The sequence below is a fragment of the Chelonia mydas genome, chromosome 6 (genome assembly GCF_015237465.2).
Source record: "Chelonia mydas isolate rCheMyd1 chromosome 6, rCheMyd1.pri.v2, whole genome shotgun sequence".
Taxonomy (NCBI): Eukaryota; Metazoa; Chordata; order Testudines; family Cheloniidae; genus Chelonia; species Chelonia mydas.
The window spans coordinates 125,948,982-125,968,439 of NC_051246.2; the positions used below are offsets into that span (position 1 = coordinate 125,948,982).

At 53.8% G+C, this 19,458-nt stretch overlaps 1 protein-coding gene across 2 annotated transcripts in view; it reads left to right on the forward strand.

Moving 5' to 3' along the window:
* NID2 (nidogen 2) overlaps window positions 1–19,458 on the forward strand; it is a 54,069-nt gene that overhangs the window by 31,543 nt on the left and 3,068 nt on the right. For both annotated transcript variants that reach the window (XM_037901311.2, XM_037901313.2), the window contains exons 9-18: window positions 1,370–1,513; window positions 4,838–4,966; window positions 7,791–7,934; window positions 9,882–10,001; window positions 11,531–11,773; window positions 13,442–13,663; window positions 14,295–14,464; window positions 16,236–16,365; window positions 17,088–17,259; window positions 18,243–18,400. In XM_037901311.2, the coding sequence (XP_037757239.1) occupies window positions 1,370–1,513; window positions 4,838–4,966; window positions 7,791–7,934; window positions 9,882–10,001; window positions 11,531–11,773; window positions 13,442–13,663; window positions 14,295–14,464; window positions 16,236–16,365; window positions 17,088–17,259; window positions 18,243–18,400 (1,632 nt within the window). The remainder of the gene's footprint in view (window positions 1–1,369; window positions 1,514–4,837; window positions 4,967–7,790; window positions 7,935–9,881; window positions 10,002–11,530; window positions 11,774–13,441; window positions 13,664–14,294; window positions 14,465–16,235; window positions 16,366–17,087; window positions 17,260–18,242; window positions 18,401–19,458) is intronic.

The following is a 19,458-nucleotide window of genomic DNA, read 5'->3' on the forward strand; positions in this document are numbered from 1 at the left end:
CTCGCAAACTTGCAACAGGTCAGGGGAAACATTTTCAAAAGCACCTGTGTCACCTAGGCCCAGATCCTCAAAGGCATTCAGGCACCTAACTCCCATTGAAATCAATGACTTCCCTGAGACTTAGGCTCCTAAGCCACCTAGGTGCTATTGAAAATGGGAATTAGAATCCTAAATCACTCAGGGGCTTTTGAAATTTCTACTCAAGGGCCCAATCCAGCACCCATTGAAGCCATGCAGACTCCATGGGAAAGACCCCCTTGGACTCCACTGGGTGTTGGGTCAGGCTCCTCTCCATTATGAACTGATCTTGCCAGTGAATTAAGTGGTAACCTAGAGACAAAGTCCAAAGCCGAATTCAATCTGTCCCTGACTTCCCTAAACAAGGAACTTCAAGAGCCAGTTCTGGCTTTGCCTGGGCACCGTGCAGGGGGTAGTGCATAGGAACAGACTGGGGGCAGATTGTTTTGGAGTCACACTCTGCGTCCTGGTTTCCCCCTGCTCTGTGGGGGATGCGCCCTGGCACGTGCACCCTGGCATCCTGGTGCGTTGGCTGTTGTGTTGGCAGTCTCGAGCCAAAGCTGCACCCGTTTCCCATCCTTTCACGTGCAGGAGGAGCCTAAATATGGGGAGCCCGTCTAGCGGATTAAGGGGGTGCCTTCCACCTCCTTATGGTCTATATGGGATGCAGGACAGAGCAGCGTCCAGCCCCAGATTAGCCAATAGCTGCATCCCCAGCAGCATGTACTGTAGTTCTTCCTTTATTTTGGGTAACCAGCTGTGCTTGGTTTAGTTTTAGAAAGTGCCGGCAGGCAAGGTGCATTCACTCACCATTGCGTGCCTGGGTCTTTCTGCACCTCCAGGACACCATTATCCTCCCGATCTGCACGGCACTGGGAAGTTCTTCCCCCTCTCTGCATCCGACGCATGTAAGGGGAGCAGAATGCCAGAGGCCAGGTTTGCCTGGTGGGTTAGAGAACTTCGCCCTTCTGCTCTGTGTGCGAGTGATATGGTGGTCAAGGGGCAAGCTGTACGGGCACCAGCGGCATCTTCATTGCCTAGCCCATGCCATACAGCTGCGTGCCCTGGGGAGGCAGTGTGGTCTAGTGGGTAAGGCCCTGGACTGGGAGTCGGGAGAGCTGGGTTCTGTTCTGAGCTCTGCCACTGCCCTGCTGGGTGACCTTGGGCAAGTCACCTCATTTCTGTTTTCCTTCCTTCACTTTGGGGCAGGGAGACTCTTGCTATGTGTCTGTGCAGTGCCTAGTACAACGGGGTTCTGATCTCAGTGGGGGCTTCTGGCTTCTCCTGTAATATAAATTCCCGTCCCGTGGCTCCTCATCCAGCTTTGCCTTTTGCTTTCTGGCCAATCTAGGTGGCGCCGACTCGAGCACAGTGAACCCCTGCTATGACGGCACCCATGCGTGTGACACGACAGCGCGGTGCCAGCCGGGCACCGGTCTGGATTACACCTGCGAGTGCACGGCCGGCTATCGGGGAGATGGCAGAGACTGTGTGGGTAAGTGGAGAACCCCGCTGGCGGCTGCTCACCCGATCGCAGGCTCAATTCTGCAGGTCAGGCGTCGTATCTACAGTCCATCATCTTGCCTGTCTCTGTACGTCCTTACTGAACGGACGAAGGGAGATTTATAATGATACTCGCTTAGTGAGAGTGGACCGAGCACTTTTCACCGGATGAGCTCAAAGCAGGGTCAGTATCATGGTCATGGGGAAACTGAGGCACCCAGCAGGTATGGCCCCGATCCGCACAGGTATTTAGGTACCTATCCGCTTCTTTAGGCGTCCAAGTCCGCCATTTAGGTGCTATTGGCATTTCCAAAGCCACTGTTCAGCTGCCGCCTAACCCAGGAGGTGCCTAAATCCCCCAAGCTCCTAAGTTTCCGCAAAGCAGCCTCTCCGCCGATGCCACCTCCCAGCTAACGAGCTGCTCTGAGCCCTGCTCAAGCTGAAGCCTTGTAGGCCCGGAGGATTCTCAAACCAGGCAGGGATCCTGTCTCACCAGCAGGGCCTGACCCCAGAGGCGTGTTCTGAGTCCGCCTGAGGCCCGACACCTGTCAGGAGGAGGGCTGGAAGCAGGCCGCTGATACGAGGGGGTGCTCACAGCACCCACACAAAGACCGCCAGTGCCCAGGGAAATGTAGGGTGGGCGGGAGAGTGTGAGCAGCAGATTGCTAGGGCCTGGGCTGTGTTACCAGGTGTGCCCGTTACTTTGGGGTATGCTCATTTATTAGGGTTACTCTTCTGGGCGGGGGGGATTCTGTAATTCTATTAATGTACTGCTTAGGTCACTTGTGTCTTCGTATGGAGCTCTACTCCTTCCTTCTGCAAGTCCCCTCCCGATGGAGCTATCCTGCAAGCCCTAGGTTCCCCGGGGCTGGGTTCCTCCAGCCCTAGAACTAGATGGGCCCGCACACTAACAGAGCAAGTCTGACCGGGTCAATCAGCACTCCCCAGCTGATCCCCTTATCTGTCCCTGAACTCAATGGGCTGGATTAAGCAGCACTGTCAAGGCCAGAGGTTTAACACGTCCCTATCCCACTTTCACCTCACAATTGTACTGATAGTACCACTTGATGAGCAAACCCCACAGTATTTTGGGGCCCTACAGGGATCTAGCGTCGCTGCAGAGTAAATGGGGGAAGCTAAAAACACAACAGAGTAAAGTTCAGAGAGAGAAGCAACCAGCTTAACCATAAGTTATTTATTGAATAATAGTGATCACTACACAAGGAGGGCTAAACCAGCATAACGTACATGATTAAAGGTTAATACCTGAGGTAGAAAGGAAAACAGAGAGAAAGAGGGGGATCTCCCCCACTCCAGGAGGCTTGAACTGGTCGGGGTTCCCAGGTGATGGGGGTAGCTCAGGGTGCTGAGGGCTGGAGACAGGCAGAGCCCCCAGCACGATCAGTCAGGAGAAGATGGATCCCCAGTGGAACTGATGCAGAGTTTGGATCTAAGCATCAGAACACTTACTTGGGCGTAGGTAGGGGTATTTACAGAGAAAATACAACGGTTCAAGGGCGAACACTAGATTTGTTTATAGGTAAACTGATGACTCAAGGGTTTTCTTTAGGCTAGACAATAGAAGCCGATCACTCTTGGCGGTGTTTTCTTCCAGGGAGCTCACAATGCAACTAGGCTGCTTCAGTATTTTGGGCTATCAGTCAAGGATTTATCACTCGAATTGGTCTGATAACTGCTGAGCTGGGTGTGGGCCGGTATAGGTTCATTAACATCTGGAGCAGAGATTCCCATGATGCAGTGCGTCCCTGCTTTTCTGGTCCCAGAGTTCAGTGCGGTTCTCCGGTCTCCATTCAAATGCAAATTGAGATGTCTCCCTGTCCCATCTCTCATGCAGATGAGGCTAGGCGAGTTGTTTCTGTTCTTCATTCTGTATGCTAATGGAGATGTCTTAATCTCGTCACCCTTGTCAGGAGGGGTCTAGGTGTGTCTCCCAACACCCTTCCCTGCTCTCTGCAAGTTTTTTCCTCTGATGGATTTTGGTTTAAACGAGGGGAGGGGGTGTCTTTCATGAGTCCGACAGGCTGGATACTGCACCCTGGTTCCCCAAGAACACAGAGCTGACCTGGCTCAGGGGCCTGTCTCCTGGAGCAGGTTTGTGGCAGAGGAAGGTGCCCATCTCTGACGCATCAGCCTGGAACACCAGGCCACGGCCTAGGCGTCTTGAGTCCTGCTCCTTCCCTGCCCCGCTCCTTGGCATTTCCCTCCTGGCTAGCTTTGGCAGCACCCCCTGCAACGTGCTGGCTTCTGAGGATCCTTGTCGGAGGAGCCTCACTCGCCCCATGCGTTGTACAGAGAGCACGGGTGCCTCGCTTGGGGCAGAGAATGCCTCAGGCCGCCGAGGGAGGAGGTGTTGCAATGCTGCCGAGCGACGCCTATGTTCCTTGGAGGATCTGGGCCGGCAACGTGCCAAAAGCCACGTCGTAATAGAATAATACTTACCTAGTAGGCAGCATCCTTCATCCATGCAGCCCCAAGCACTTCACGAAAGAAGGTCAGCAGCAGCAGTACCCACATTGTACAAAAGGGGAAACCGAGGCAGGGAGGCACAATGACTTGCCCGTGGTGACTCTTCAGGCCAATAGACCATTGGTCTCCTGACGCTCAGGCCTGCGCTCTATCCCCTGGACCATGCTGCCTCCTTTGTGGGCCTGTGACAGAGGCGGGAATAGATTCCCTGAAGTCTAGTAGTGCGGGGCCTACCTGCTGAACTGGAATCCAAAGTTTCCGGGAGCTTGGTTGCGGGTTTTGGCCCAGCTCCAGGGTGTAGCCCCGTCATCCTGCTCTAATTATGTTGAACATTTTTAGTGGGGGAGGGAAAAAGTCTTCCAAGAACTTTGCTGGAAGGGAGGAAATTATAGACACACGTTTGGGGGGAAGCGGGATATTCGGAGCCTGATTCTGCCCTCAGTGACTGTCATGGAATTTGGGAGCAGCTTCACTGACGTCGGTGGGGTTACACTGGTGTAAGCGAGGTCCGGCTCGGGCTCTGTGCGTTTGAGCCGAGTTGGTGTTTTTCTCAGACTGAGCTGATGTTTGTTAGTACAGGAAGGAGCCCGTAGATCTGCTTCCCCTTAAAAACATCTGCAGACATTTCTCTCCCTCTTTATTGGCTCTAGTGGAGGGGGGCGAAATGTTCCCGCTGAAAGAGAGCCAAACCAGTGCTTAGGAAGGAAACGTTTACGCTCCTGATCAGCCGGTTTAAACGGAGACCCCTGCGCTGAGGCCCCCGGGAAGTGTTAAAAGCAAATGTTTTACCCATCCGTCTGTGTAACTGGATTCTTCTCTTCCTGCTCAGACGTCGACGAGTGTGCGGAGAGCCTCAGCAGATGCGGCCACCGCTCCATGTGCGTCAACTCTCCAGGCAGCTACCGGTGCGAGTGCCCCGGCGGGTACCAGCTGGCTGTTGACAGACGCACCTGCGTGCGTAAGTGTCAAGCCCATTTGCGAGTCTCCCTTCCCCCCCTCCGCGAGCCCAGCTGTACATTCCCTGCATGCTACAGCACGGGTCAAAGGCGTCTTTCCCAGGGTCCAGCTCCCACTGGAGTCGGAGGGAGCTTTGCCATCACCTGGCAGTTAATCGAGAGTTGGCCCCAAGCACTCGCCGGGGCCCGTTCAGTTGGGGCAGGGGTGGCCAACCAGCGTCTCCAGAGCCACACGCGGCTCTTCGGAAGTTAACATGCGGCTCCTTGTCTAGGCACCGACTCCGGGGCTGGACCTACAGGCGCCAACTTTCCAATGTGCCGGAGGGCGCTCACCGCTCAACCCCTGGCTCTGCCCCCATTCCACCCCTTCCCGCCCCCTCCCCTGAGCCTGCCGTGTCCTTGCTCCTTCCCTCTTTCCCCCAGAGCCTCCTGCACGCCACGAAACAGCTAATTAGGAGATGCGGGGAGGCGCTGATTGGCGGGGCTGCTGGTGGGCGGGAGGCGCGGGGGGCGGGGGAGCTGATGGGGGGGGGCTGCTGACATATTACTGTGGGTCTTTGGCAATGTACATCGGTAGATTCTGGCTCCTTCTCAGGCTCAGGTTGGCCACCCCTGAGTTGGGGCCTAGCTGGGCCACCCGTATTCACCCTGATCAGCGCTGCACTCCCGTGAGCTGCCCCCGTTGATTGCCAGGGGACCACCCTGGTGAGCATTTGTTAATTACCGTGCTCAAGGCTGGTGGAGTTAGGGCTGGCGCTTGCCAAGGTGTTGGCCCGCACGCAGAGCCCTCTCCCCTGAGCTCGGGGGCTGCTTTCACGCAGGTAGCTCCCCCGAGTGCTGCTCGTCCTCCATCGCCTTCCCACAATGCCCCCTGTGCCCCCAGAAGGACAGACACATTCTCCCGCCACTCACTGAGGCTCAGCACCCTGCGCGCCACGGGGTGCGCCCCTCCCCAGAAACCCTGCCGACACGCACGGGGGACCGCAGCACCAGGGAGGACCCAGTCACGCAGGCAGGGCTTTGCAGGGTGGCTGCTCGCACCTGGGCGAGGCTGACTTGGAGCTCGGACCTGGGTGCAACTCCCCGGGCTAACCCTGCAATAACCCAGGCCCAGGGAGGTGGGATGGGGAAAAGGTGGCCTTCCACCATCTTTCAGCCTGGCGCAGGCCAACAGCACAAGTTAAAGCAGCCTGAGGGCTGTAATGGCTTGTAATGCCCCCGCGAGGGCTGTAAAGTCAGTGGGCATCACCAGAGCTCAGCACAGTCTGGCCAGGCCCCCCCGCAGCCCTGCCAGGCCCTTCTGTGCTATGGGAGTGGAAGCACAGAGATGGCGATGCTGTGCCAGGGCCTGACCCATTTGCCCTGTGACAGTGCGGTGGGATGGAGAGGGCTGGCTGGCTGCTGGTCATTTATGTGACAATGTAAAACCCACTCCCACAGGGGAAGATGCTTTCCTTGGAGGGGCTCTTGTTGGGGCTATTCCTTTGAATGGCAGACGGGCCAGGGCTGGGCCCTCTCGCTGCTGTACCCAGCGCTCTGATGAGCCTGCCTACAATGGCACGTAGCCGATGGGCCACTGCCAGCAGCAAATATCTGCAACGGCCGGTGATGGGACACTAGATGGGGAGGGCTCTGAGCGACTACAGAGAATTCTTTCCCAGGTGCCTGGCTGGGGGATCTCACCCACAGGCTCAGGGTCTAACTCAGGGGAGGGCAAACTAGGGCCCGGGCCGGATCCGGCCCATCAGGGCTTACAATCTGGCCCACGGGATTGCCAGCCCCGTGGCGCAGCAGGGCTAAGGCAGGCACCCTGCCTGCCCTGGCCCCGTGCCGCTCCCAGAAGTGGCCGGCACAACGTCCCTGTGGCCCCTGGAGTGGGGGGGCGGAGGGCTCCGTGTGCTGCCCTCACCTGCAGGCACTGCCCCCTCAGCTCCCATTGGCCGGGAATGGGGAACTGTGGCCAATGGGAGCTTGGGGGTGGTACCCGCAGGCAAGGGCAGTGTGGGGCAGAACCGCTTGCCCCACCCAACCCTCAGGAGCCACTGCTGGACACGCTGGCCACTTCCGGGAGCAATGCGGGGCCAGGGGAGGCAGGGAGCCTGCCTTAGCCCCACTGCATGCTGCTGCCATCCCGGAGTCACTCAAGGTAAGTGGCGTCGGGCTGGAGTGTGAATGTTGAACCCCTCGTGCACCCTGCACCCCAACCCTGAGACCTGAGCCCACTCCCACACCCCATGCCCCTCCTGTTGAACCCCTCCCCATGCACCCCAACCCCCTGCCCTGAGCCCCCTAGCCCCCTTCTTTGAGCCCCCTGCTGTACCCCTCCTGCACCCCAACCCCTTGCCCTGAGCCCCTTCCTGCACACCGCATCCCCTCCCACAAACTGCACTCCTTCCCGCACCCCAACCCCCTGCCCCAGCCCTGCATGCAATTTCCCCACCCAGATGTGGCCCTTGGGCCAAAAAAGTTTACCCACCCCTGGTCTAACTGATTGCCAGATTTTGGGTCAGGAAGGAATTTCCCCCAGGTCAGACTGGCAGAGACTCTGGGGCTTTTTCACCTTCCCTTGCAGCGTGGGACATGGGTCACTTGCAGGTTTAAACTAGTGTAAATGGTGGATTCTCTGTAACTCGAAGTCTTTAAACCATGATTCGAGGACGTCAGTAACGCAGTCAGAGGTTAGGGGTCTATTCCAGGAGCGGGTGAGGTTCCATGGTCAGACTAGATGATCACGATGGTCCCTTTTGGCCTTAAAGTCTAGGAGTCCGAGAGAGCAGGCAGCCCCAGGCCACTCACAATCGTCGTATCATGTTGTTCCCTTTCCAGCAATCCCCCCGCCGTCCAACCCCTGCCAAGACGGCAGCCACACCTGCGCTTCGGCAGACCGGGCCCGCTGCGTTCACCACGGAGGCGGCTCATTCAGCTGCGTGTGTCTCTCGGGTTATACGGGCAACGGGCATAATTGCTCTGGTACGTACACTCAGACTGGCCTGGCTGGGTTCCCCACCTTCCTCTTTCCCTCTGGAGTGCTCCCCTGTCAGGACCACTGTTCTCTGCTTGGACCGTCAGGGGGAGCTGCCAGTTTGGGTTGGTGATAACACGCTGCAAAATCCAGATCTGGACTCAACATTCAGGGGATGTTGGCATGGCCCCATTCCAAAGAGAGAGGCCATTTGCAAAATTCAGCCACGTTTTCTGGGTTCAGATTGTGAACACCCCTAGAGGTCGGGGTCCTTTGGAGCCGAGGGGCTGTTCTGGGCCCATCTGTACATTGACTTATCCCCATGTTAGCCTGAAGTCCCCAGGCATGTCCTGGCCCTTGTTGGGCTACAGAACGTACAGCCTGGGCAGGAGGAGGAAGGGTTACTGCGAGCCTTATGCCTGTTGGATTTTCCTCGCAAGTGGGCACCTCGCCCAGGATCCAGCTCCTATGCTCATTGATGCCAGTGGGCATTGGGCCAGTGTCTTCAGCAGGAGCAGGACTGGATCCTCCTTTAGCCTCAGGACTGGGTTGTGACTTTAGACCCAGAATCCTCTTCTGCCTCCTCATTGCCCCCTGGGGAGAGGCATGGGAATGGGGTAGAGACTTGTTGCTGGCTTGGACCAAGAGTAAATTATGGCAGTCCCAACCCCCATGCCAACTCAGCTGTGCTGGCTGGTGAATGGGTGGGACCAGCCAAGGCCCTGCCCACTCCCCATCCCCGTGCTTCAGGGATGGAGCAAAAGGATGCTTAGTCCGGTTTAGTCCCTTGCCCAAGGACTGGAGATCCAGCGTAAGGAGGGATTTTATTCCCTTACACAGATGCATAGTCCAGGGTCTGAACTCGCTGCATTCCTCTCCACAAGCCCCTGCAGACCATGGCCCGAGAGATTGGTACAGCTGGGCTCAGCAGGGGCTGCCGTGGTGCGCATCACCACAGCCTACTGTCGAGGGGATCAGTTTCTGCAGCATGAAGGGTTTGCAACCCGTTAATCGAGTCCACCCCTCGAGGCTCGGGTGATGCCCGCAGCTGGGAACGTGGACAGCCAAACCGCTCCCTGCAGAAGGGGGAAAGCCAGCGTCTTGGCGGAGGCCCTGAACATTCTTCTGCGGGGGGGCTTCTCCTCCCCTCCCCTTAGGCTCTGTCCTGCTCCACATCTGTATTTACAGTGCCCAATACATTCGCTGCCTTTCTGCAGCTGGAGGTGCCGCTGGGGCAGCCTGGCAGCGAGAGCAGTGCCGACGGGTGCCCCCTGGGCTAGCCGTAAGGGATGGGCAGAATGACCTCGTGCAGGAACCCAAACGCTCACACATGCCTTGCACTTTCCTGATCCCGGTGTACTGCCCTAACACGACTAGGGAAACGTATCAATGAAGCAGGCCGTAGGCTGTAGCTATATTCCTAGCCGCCGTGGAAACCGATGGGATGGGACGCTGGCCTGCTTCCCGACCCAGAGCTCTGGGCTGGGGACAATTGATAGCAACAGGGTTGGTCAGTTTCAATCGGGTCTTCAATGCGGGTTGCGCTCTGTGGGGTCAAGGGTGACGTGCAAGGGAGTCAGTCCCCCACTCACGCTCCTGCGCCGGCAGCCTGGGTCTGGGAATAAGCAGGAGTACGCCCTCGCTTGCTGCATCCCCCCAGTGGGTGAGTGCGAAACCGACAACCCGGGCTCTACCACGGCACTGCTGAGCCGGCACCTGGGGTGGGGCAGGGGAGGCTTAAACACGGTGGTATAGACCAGCTGTAAACTACTACCTGGGATAGCTCAGTGGTTTGAGCATTGGCCTGCTAAACCCAGGGTTGTGAGTTCAATCCTTGAGGGGGCCATTTAGGGATCTGGGGCAAAAATTGAGGATTGGTCCTGCTTTGAGCAGGGGGTTGGACTAGATGCCCTCCTGAGATCCCTTCCAACCCTGAGATTCTGACTCTACTGCAGATGTGGATGAATGCGCCGAAGGCAGATGTCACCAAGCCGCCGCGTGCTACAACACGCCCGGCTCCTTTTCGTGCCGCTGTAAACCAGGCTACCAAGGGGACGGCTTCCACTGCACACCTGGTAAGGGCTCACGGGCTGAAGGCCTGATGCAGTACGAACGTCAGGACTGGCCCATGCATCTGCTGAGCATCATATAAACACTGCTCGCGTGGGAGGCATATGACTGCTCTGTTGGGGGGGAGGCGGTGCGTGCCCAGACTGTGGCCCCGCCCCCATTCAGCCGCCTCCCCCTCAAAGCCCCACCCACACTCCATCGCCGGCCCTGCTCGGCCCCCACCCCTGACCACCCCGTCCGCCGCTCGCTCCTCAGGGGAGGAGGACGAGCTGGAGTGGGATGTGGTGGCGGGGCCGCGGACAAAGCACCCACCCTTTTGGTGGCGGCGCATTCCAAAGGCCGCGGGCCAGCTGTTTGGGGAGGCTTAGCCTCCCCTGGCCTCTTATACCCACCGACTCTGACTCTAGCCTTGTATTGGCTTCCCTCGTGCGGCCTGTTTTGTCTGGACAAAAGTCACTGAACACATGAGCCTAGTTTCTTTAGTTGAGCACACTGGCAACATGTATACCGTGCTCCCCTTTCTACTGACTGCACTGCTAGAGGATAATTGCCTACTACTGCTACCAGAGGTGCGCCATTCGCTCAAATGGTAGAGGCCCTGCTGAAGGGCCCAGGGTCAAACCCTGCTGATGCTGGGCAGAACAATTAATGAGTACTTTAACGGGCGGATTGTAATTTATAGCACCATTCACTGGCGTATGTACAGCGCGAGTATGTACGTGGCCAAAGCTTATCTGTCTGGTTTGGCCAATGTTCGCCATGGGGGGCAATATGAAAACAAATACCCAAAATCTGGGCAAGTAAAGGAAGCTGGACTGCAAGGTGGGGATGGGGGGTGTCAAGTGGTTAGAGCAAGGGAGCAGCAGTTGCGACTCATGGGGTCTAGTCCTGACTCTGCCAGTGACGTGCTGTGCGGCCTTGGCTGATCACCCGACCTCTCTGCGTCTCAGTTTACCAATAGAAAGGGGATTGTACTATTTGCTCCCCATGCAAAGGTGCCTAAGGCTGGAGCACTGCCCTGAACAAGCTCAGAGAGGCCGGGGGGGATCGACTGTCCACATGGGGCGGTAGGACTAGTCCCCAGCCCCGCCCCTTCAGACTGAGGCCCCACGCTTCCCCCCCGCCCCCGCCAGAGCCCCAAGCCCCCCACCACGACCAGAGGAGCCCTGAGTCCCAGCCCACCAGCCAGCCTGGAGTGCTGGCCGGCCCCGGCCCCAACCGGCCAGCCCAAGCACTGGCCCCAGCCACCCCGAGTCCAGGCTGCCCGCCCACCCTAGCCCCTGCCCGCTTCGGGGGAGAGGCTGAGCAAGGGTGGGCAGAGGAGCAGCCTGGGCTGGGGCCACAGGGGAAGAGCGGGAGGCAGGAGGGGGGTCTTGCGGTGGAGCATGGGCAGGGTCACGCCGGACTGTTTGGGGAGACTTAGCCTCCCCTGGCCCCGGCTATCCGGGGCTGCCACGAGTGTTTGATTTTTACCTCGGCCTCACCCCTCTTTCGTTGCTGTGTCGGTTGCTCGCCGTTGCGTGCCTGCGGGCAGAAGCCGCCCAGCGCCTGACGCCGTGTGAGCAGGAGCGCCTGTATCCAAAGCCCGCCCGTGGGCCTGGGGGGATTTCCGCCCGCCCGGGGCTCCACAGACCCCAGTGCGACGCCGAGGGGCGCTACAGGCCGCTGCAGTGTCACGGCAGCACTGGCTCTTGCTGGTGTGTGGACGGAGCTGGGCAGGAGATCGCTGGGAGCAGACGCCCACCGGGCACCGCCCCGCCGCGCTGCAGGACCTCGGGTGAGTGAGCCCCGCCCTCCTGAGGCCACCGTGGGAACTGCCGGGGGCCGTAACACCGGTACCAAGGACACCTGCTTTTCAGCGTGCACAGCCATCTCTAGTGTAAAATGCACCTGCGTTCCTGAGTACTACACAGCCCCAGCCCTGGGCACGGGGCGTGGAAATGGGGGAGGTGGCGCTGTAGATCTGTGAGCCCTGGCTTAGGGGCTGATGTTGAGGCTTTGAGCCCTGTTCCCTCCATATTTGCTGGCGGTGGGGCCCGGGCCCTGGATTGGGCTCCAGGTGCCAGAGGGTCTATTTCCAGCTCTGCCTCTGAGCTTGCGTAACTCACTTTACCGCTTTCGATTGGAAGCTCTCTGGGGCAGGGACGGTCCCTCCCTAGGTATTTATACAGCACCTAGCACACTAGCTATTGTCATAATATACTAGAGCTGTGGGTGCACCACACCTCTCAGCATCAGGCCCAGAGCAGCAGGTGTATTAAGGTCCCTCTGGTGAGAGTGAACAGAGAGGGTTACTAATCTGTCTGCTGAGTAAGGCAAAGTACGTGGAGCAGGGCTTGTCCCATGATGGAACAAGCCCCGCCCCCAGTGAAGTCCAAGCAGGCTGAAGCCACTCGGGCCCAGATGCTTAAGGATATTGTGGCACCTGACTCCCATTGAAATCTCTGGAAGTTAAGCACCTAAATCCCTTTGAGGTGCTGAGCCTCAGCCCCCTGCTGCTTTGTGGGAGGAAGAAGGTCACTGGGGAGCTTCCCAAATCAAAGTGACCTTTTCTGTTTTCAGCTCCCCTTTGAGATCCCAGCCCCACAAATCGGAGCCTTTCTCGTACCGTTCCTGAGCTAAGGCAAAGGCCCTTCCTAGGGAGGTTGTGAGATGCCCGGTGCTCACACCTGGGGTCAGAGCTGCATTGGTACAAAAGGGATTTCTCCATTCTCCCTTCCATTCCCATCCCATCACTGTGCTCGCTGGCTGGTTATATTTTGCCCTTCTGGGCACGCGATCAGGGATGGCCCAGCTTACGATCAGCACCCCCCATTTCCAAATTGCACTCAGCTCAGTGGGTTGTGTAACCGGTGCCAAAAGCTGTTCAGAAAATAATTCAAACAGAAACCACCCCCCTTCTTTAGCAGTAAGGTTATAGCCTTTGCTTAGGAAAGTATTTAAAGGTGAAGCAAGATTTCCCACTGTGTTCTGTATAAACCAGTCGGCCGTTCTCCGGGGCTTATCATTGGCTCAGACGGTTTCCAGAGCCCAGAGTCAAATTGCCAATTCCTGTACTTGACCCTGCTTCGGTCCTCAAAATGTATCTTCTCTTTACTGTAGTAAATGCCACTGTCTCTTTTCATGGATACCGATTGCCAGGGCTGGCATTGTACGGGTTAGAATGACCTGGGTTGGGAGCGATGAGTCAGTCCTTAAAGGGACACCGTCCCATTGAAAGCTATTATAAACCAGCCTGAAAATACTTCAGATGACTGCACATTTTCCATTAAGCTCGAGTCAATTTTAATTATTTTGGGCGCTAAACTTTTTTTAGCGTCATTGATGGGCCTGGTGCAGGAACGCCGGTGAGCCTTGCAAGGTGGAGCCTGTGCGTAGGGCTTGTGTGTGTTGTAAGGAGAGTGTGGCCCTGCTCCCATCCGAACCTCTTAACCCTTCGCTGTAGAGCCCACCCAGAGACCGCAGACGATGTGTGAACGCTGGAGGCAAAGCCTTCTTGAGCACTACGGTGGCAGGCCACGTGAAGACCAGTACGTACCCCAGTGTGATGCTCTGGGCAACTTTAACCCGCTGCAGTGTCATGGCAACAGTGGGTATTGTTGGTGCGTGGATGAAAGCGGCAGAGAGGTTCAAGGAACGAGGTCGCAACCTGGCATTCCCCCTCCGTGTGAGTACGCAATGATTTGCTGGGGGGGAATGGTGTATGAAACAAAAGGCTTGTTGGGGCAAGGAAAACAGTCACACGGCTGCTAGTCTAATGCTTGTAGATTCACTTGGGTCACAGCCAAGGGTCTATAGACATTGCAGATCAGAGGATATAACTGATTAAAAGTGGGATCCAGATGTCTGTGCCGCTCCAAGTGCAGGATCAGGCCCTAAATCAATCATCAGGAAGCTGAACTGTCATCCATCTAGCAATGATTCCAGTGTGGTAGATTTCAGAAGTGTGGGACCGGAGGAAGAACTCGGTGTAGCTTGAAAGCTGGTCTCTCTCCCACCAAGAGCAGGGGGTCCAATAAAAGATACGACCTCACCCACATTGTCTCTGTGCGTGCGTGCACTTGCCCACACGCAGTCTTAGAGCTGGGTGGAAAATTCCCATCAAAACAAAGTTTTGACAAAGAAAATGGTGGTGGAGCGAGGGGCAAACGAGAGTGTTCCCCCCCCCCACACACACACACGTCTCCAACTTGAACTCTGCTCAGAACAGCTGATCGTCCCCTTCCAGAGGTCACTGCATCCTTAAAGTCTCTCTGTGTGAGGTCAGGCAGGATGTAATCTTTGTGTTTGACTGACAGGTCTCCCCAGCCTTGCTCCTCCCACGGTCCAGCCCTCTCCTCGTCCTGATGTGAGTCCGCCCGCTGCAGGCACCTTCCTGCTGTATGCTCAGGGACAGCAAATAGGCTATTTACCGCTGAACGGCACAAGGCTTCAGAAAGAGATGGCAAAGACCCTGCTCTCATTGCATGTAAAGTATCTTCTTCACAATGCTTTGAGTCCAGCAGCTCAGGCTTTAAAGGATGCGTATTCTGTCGTGACAAGTCGATACAGAATCTTTGCCTCGGGAGATGAGCTCTGTCTGTATAAGTGATGTATATGTATGTAACACCAGTACCCCGGGGAGAGGGGCCGGGTGATGGGAATTGTCTGACTAAGTTTAAAAACAAACCCAACTCTCTTGCCCAAACTGGAGTAGGCTAATCAATCGCAATGCGGCCTAGCCCCCACCAGAAGGAGACCGAGCACTACGCCAAGCGGACATGGCTTACGCACTCCACCTGGCCAGCCTGAGCTTGAGGTTTCCCAGTTGAGTTCTCTGTACAGGCCACCACTTGTATTGCCATGCCCCGCGTGTGTTGTCAGAGCCGGGGACTGAACCTCCGGCTCTGAATGTATGTGCTTCTGCTTCCTGAGCTGCAAGACCCAGGTCCTGGAGACAAGGCTGTAGTAGTCTCATCGACCTTGCTGTGGCATAGCCATCACTAGAGGGACACAAAGCCCCTCACCCAGGGGGCCTGGCTTGTGTATCAGGATAATATTTTCAGTTTTGTCGTCTCTCTCCTCTTTCTCCATCCGATAAAATAAAACCGGACTCGGAGGTGGTGAGGTTCCAACGACCAGAAAACAGGAGGCAAAACCGGTCAGTTATCCCTACTGTATGAAACACAGCCCCTCCTCTTTCCCAGTCACTTGCCTCCACTGTCCCAGCAACATGGGCAGCATTCGTCTCCCTCCTCTCAATGTTCCTGAGCGGCCTTTTTGCTCCCCTTTGCCCCAGTCTGTTTTTAAGACACTATCCACATCGTCACTCTGTAAATATCTCTTTTCAGGCCAAATAAGAGATTGCTCTCAACTATACAAATGATTCAAAGGTGTAACGTCCATTTGAGCTTTTGCTTTAGATACTCTGTTGAGAAAGTATTTGAACCTTTCCCCAGCCCCTTCTCCTTTTATATCTTTTCTCCCTCCTCCTTCTCCTCCTCCCCTTCCCCCCATTAGAGACAAGCCACTTAGTCACACATATCTCAAAAGGGGTTAAACAGGCAGACAGACACTAAGAATTGGGGCATGACCATCAAATCTATATCTTGCTGGAAAATATACTTGCGAAATATTCCCTCCTGAAAGCTTGAAGGGCATTACATGTGTTGGCTACAATCTTGTACAAGTCTCTGCTTGATCCCGGAGGTTTTTTTAAAGCCCAGCTGGAGACAGACATGTGGCTTGGACATCTGTCTTAAATAAGAATTCCCAAAGATTTCAGTACAAACCCTTAGGCTGTGCAACTAACAAAACCTGGACAGTAACACACCAGTGCTTCAGCGTAGAAGGAAGCACTTCTACATTGTTCCAGCTTGAGTCTCTCAAACCAAACCAAAGTCAGACAAATAGAGCGGTTCAAATTCTCTGCTGGCTGAAACGCTACTCAAGTTGGTGGAGCTGCAGCCACTTACAGCAGCACAGAATTTGGCCCCGCTGGTTGAATTAAAATATAACCCCCCATTTTGAACTTTGATGTCTTAACAGTCTTATTCCCGCACGCAGAAAGGTTGCTCGTTTTAACCAAATTGTACCCAGCAGAACTAAAGTGACAAACCTCAAGCTACGGCTAGAACGCCGAGCCAGGCATGCAGGATTGCCTGCGTCAGCTCTGCCTCCCATCAGCTGCAGCCACGTAAAGACCTTTGCAGTGGAGGAGAATAAGTAAAAATAATTTATAGATATATTTATCCCTACAGGGTTCCATAGTGGTTGGACTAGATTATGATTGTCGAGAAAAAATGGTCTATTGGACAGACGTTGCTGGTCGGACAGTTAACCGAGCAAGTTTAGAACCAGGGGCTGAACCTGAAACCATTATTAACTCAGGTAAATCACCATTTCCTTGGGATTGAATATGGCGGGTTTGAACACAGACATTGAAGCTGTTGTCCTCGTAGCAGAATCACAGTGGGGCTGGGAATGAGGAATTTTTGAGCTCTAATCCCAGCTTTGACGCGGTCACTCTCTATGACCTTTGGCAAGCCATTATCTGCCTGGCTTTCCCAATTAGGCATCACAAATTATGATAGATTCTGGGGAGGAGAACTATGATTACCGAGCAAGATGGAACAACAGGGATAATAGTAAACCGCCAGACAGGGGTACAGGGAGGATTAATTACTTTAAATTTTGTAATATACTGTATTACAGTAGAACCTGAGTTACCAACACCAGAGTTACAAACTGACCAGTCAACCACACACCTCATTTGGAAGCAGAAGTACGCAATCAGCCAGCAGCAGAGACGGGGAGAAGAAAAAAGAAAAGCAAATACAGTACAGTGCTGTGTTAAATGTAAACTACTAAAAAAATCAAGGGAAAGCAGCATTTTTTTTCCGCAAAGTACCGTTTCAAAGCTGTATTAAGTCCATGTTCTGCTGTAAATTTTTGAAAGAACCAGAACGTTTTGTTCAGAGTTACGAACAACCTCCATTCTCGAGGTGTTCGTAACCCTGATGTTCTACTGTACATAAATACCAAGGGAGTATGAGCATGAAATACTCCCTTGCACATATACTGACCATGCTCCTCTTTGCATATCCTTCCAGGCCTGATGAGTCCCGAAGGACTCGCCATCGACCACTTCCGCAGAACCATGTTTTGGACAGATAGCGGCCTGGACAAAATTGAGCGTGCAAGCTTGGATGGTTCTGAGCGCCGAGTTCTGTTTGATGCAGACCTTGTGAATCCTCGTGCAATCACTGTGGATGCAATCAGAGGGTAAATGGCAGCACAGCACCCATGCTTTGTAAAAGGCTGTCTTCTCACAGACCTTTGTGTCATTATGTTCGTAGGTTGGGTTGGAATGAAATGAGATTCACCTACAGGGCCACTGACTACAATGCTGGACCTAGGAGCTGCATTTTCAGTGTTAAAAATCAGACCCATAATTCACCACTTGCACCGCTGCAATAGTGGAAGCTGTAATGTAGACAAGTCTCAGAGCAGGGTTAGAGAAACCTGCTAGTAAATACATTGGCATTCTGGCTACCCTGCTGGAAAAGCACCGGTGGCTAAGTGATCTGAATTTTCCTCGTGTACATGCTGCCCCCTACAGTAATTTATTAATCAGTCACTGGCCTGAGACAAAACTCTCTGTGCTCTAAATAATATGAGTAAATGCTACCTAGCTGCAAATCAAGTAATAGTGGTACTGTCTGGCATGATTAGACATTTCTCTCATGTGCACACGCTCCAGCTAGTTATTTCCTTAAGGATGTGTAGGAAGGAAGCTCTCAAAATCGCAACAGTCAGAGCGTGAAACACATTTGCCCTACGCATTGTCCCCTTTTATTTACTAATCTAGTATTTGGCTAAATTTGCCAGTTATATTCTGTGTTCAGATTTAAAATATTATTGAAAGGTTTGAATCTTGTGCAAATTTGGAACACAGGTTTTATGACGATTGTTATAACCCCCCATGTATGTACAGTTGCTGTCTAGAAAGTTAATGAGACTGGCCCTAATCAGAGAAGAATATCTTTAATCTAATCATTGCAAATGATTGGTTGTAAAAAAACATTCTGGAGCTTGTTCAGCTTTCCTTTTACGGACTTTCAAATCAGCTAATGATCTGTTCCAGAAAGCAGACTGAGAGGTCTGAGACTTTTCTGATAGTTATTGCAAATTCTGTTTTTGTTTTTTTTAAATTGGTTCACCCACTGTGCATCCTGACTGAGGTTTGTTAATTGGTTCCCTCACAGCAACCTTTACTGGACTGACTGGAATCGTGAAGCACCTAAAATTGAAACCTCAACCGTAGATGGAGCTAACAGGAGGATTCTGGTGAATAAGGACATCGGCTTACCAAATGGGTTGACTTTTGACCCTTTCTCCAAACTGATTTGCTGGGCAGACGCAGGTAACTTAAGCTAATACAGATTGAAACATACTGGAAACAAAGCACAGCTATAAAAATTCTCCTTACGCTTCCTCACCTCCCATCATCCCCCCCATAACAAACAAACACAGTAGACTTTTTTCACACATTGCCTGTCTAAACATGACAAATTTTAGATTGAAAAGGCAAAAAATACTTTACTGACTTCTGAAAATGTCCTACTGAATAATATGGTCTTGCTGAGGCTGTGTAAGTGTGTTAGCTGGCCTCTGTCAGCTAAAAGATTGTGGACGATATTCCTCTACCATGCATTAGGATTATGTATGTGAATAAAGTGTGGATGTCTTCACAGGTTAAGTGGGCGTAGGGCAGACCAGCTTTAGAGCCACCGGCAGAGGGCTGTATACAGAACAAAGGCTTCCAACTTCAAGCAGTAGAATGTAGAAACTCAACATAGATAGGAGATTTTTATTTTTAAAGGAAAGGTGAAATAATTTAACTTCTAAAATTGGGATGCCCCTTTATAGATTTCTCCACAGTTCTTTTGCATGCTGTTTTGACTGTCATGAATATTAATGTGGAATTGTAACATTTAACACACAACAGCTCGTTCTTCATCACAGGAACGTATTGACTGCTATACGCAGATGGACATTTTCTGTACCTATACAGTATCTAAGGAGAATGCATGTGTAGATGCATTTTGTACTGAGATATGTTTAGGACCGAGTTTAGAGTCTACATGGGTCTTTCAGTGAATACTATATATATGGCACAGATTGAAGAACAGAGCCTCTGTACACAAGCGCACAGACAAAAATAAAGTACCCTATATACTTGTTCATTAGCCCGTTTGTTTATAAGCCGAACCCCCCAAGATGGATAGGTAAAAATGGCAAAACCTGTATGAACCTTTCATTTCAGGGGTTGGCAAACTTTGGCTCCCGGCCCATCAGGGTAAGCTGCTAGCGGGTCAGGACATTTTGTTTACCTTGAACATTCGCAGGCACGGAGCCCCTCAGCTCCCAGTGGCCGCGGTTTGCCATTCCCAGCCAATGGGAGCTGCAGGCCGAGGAACA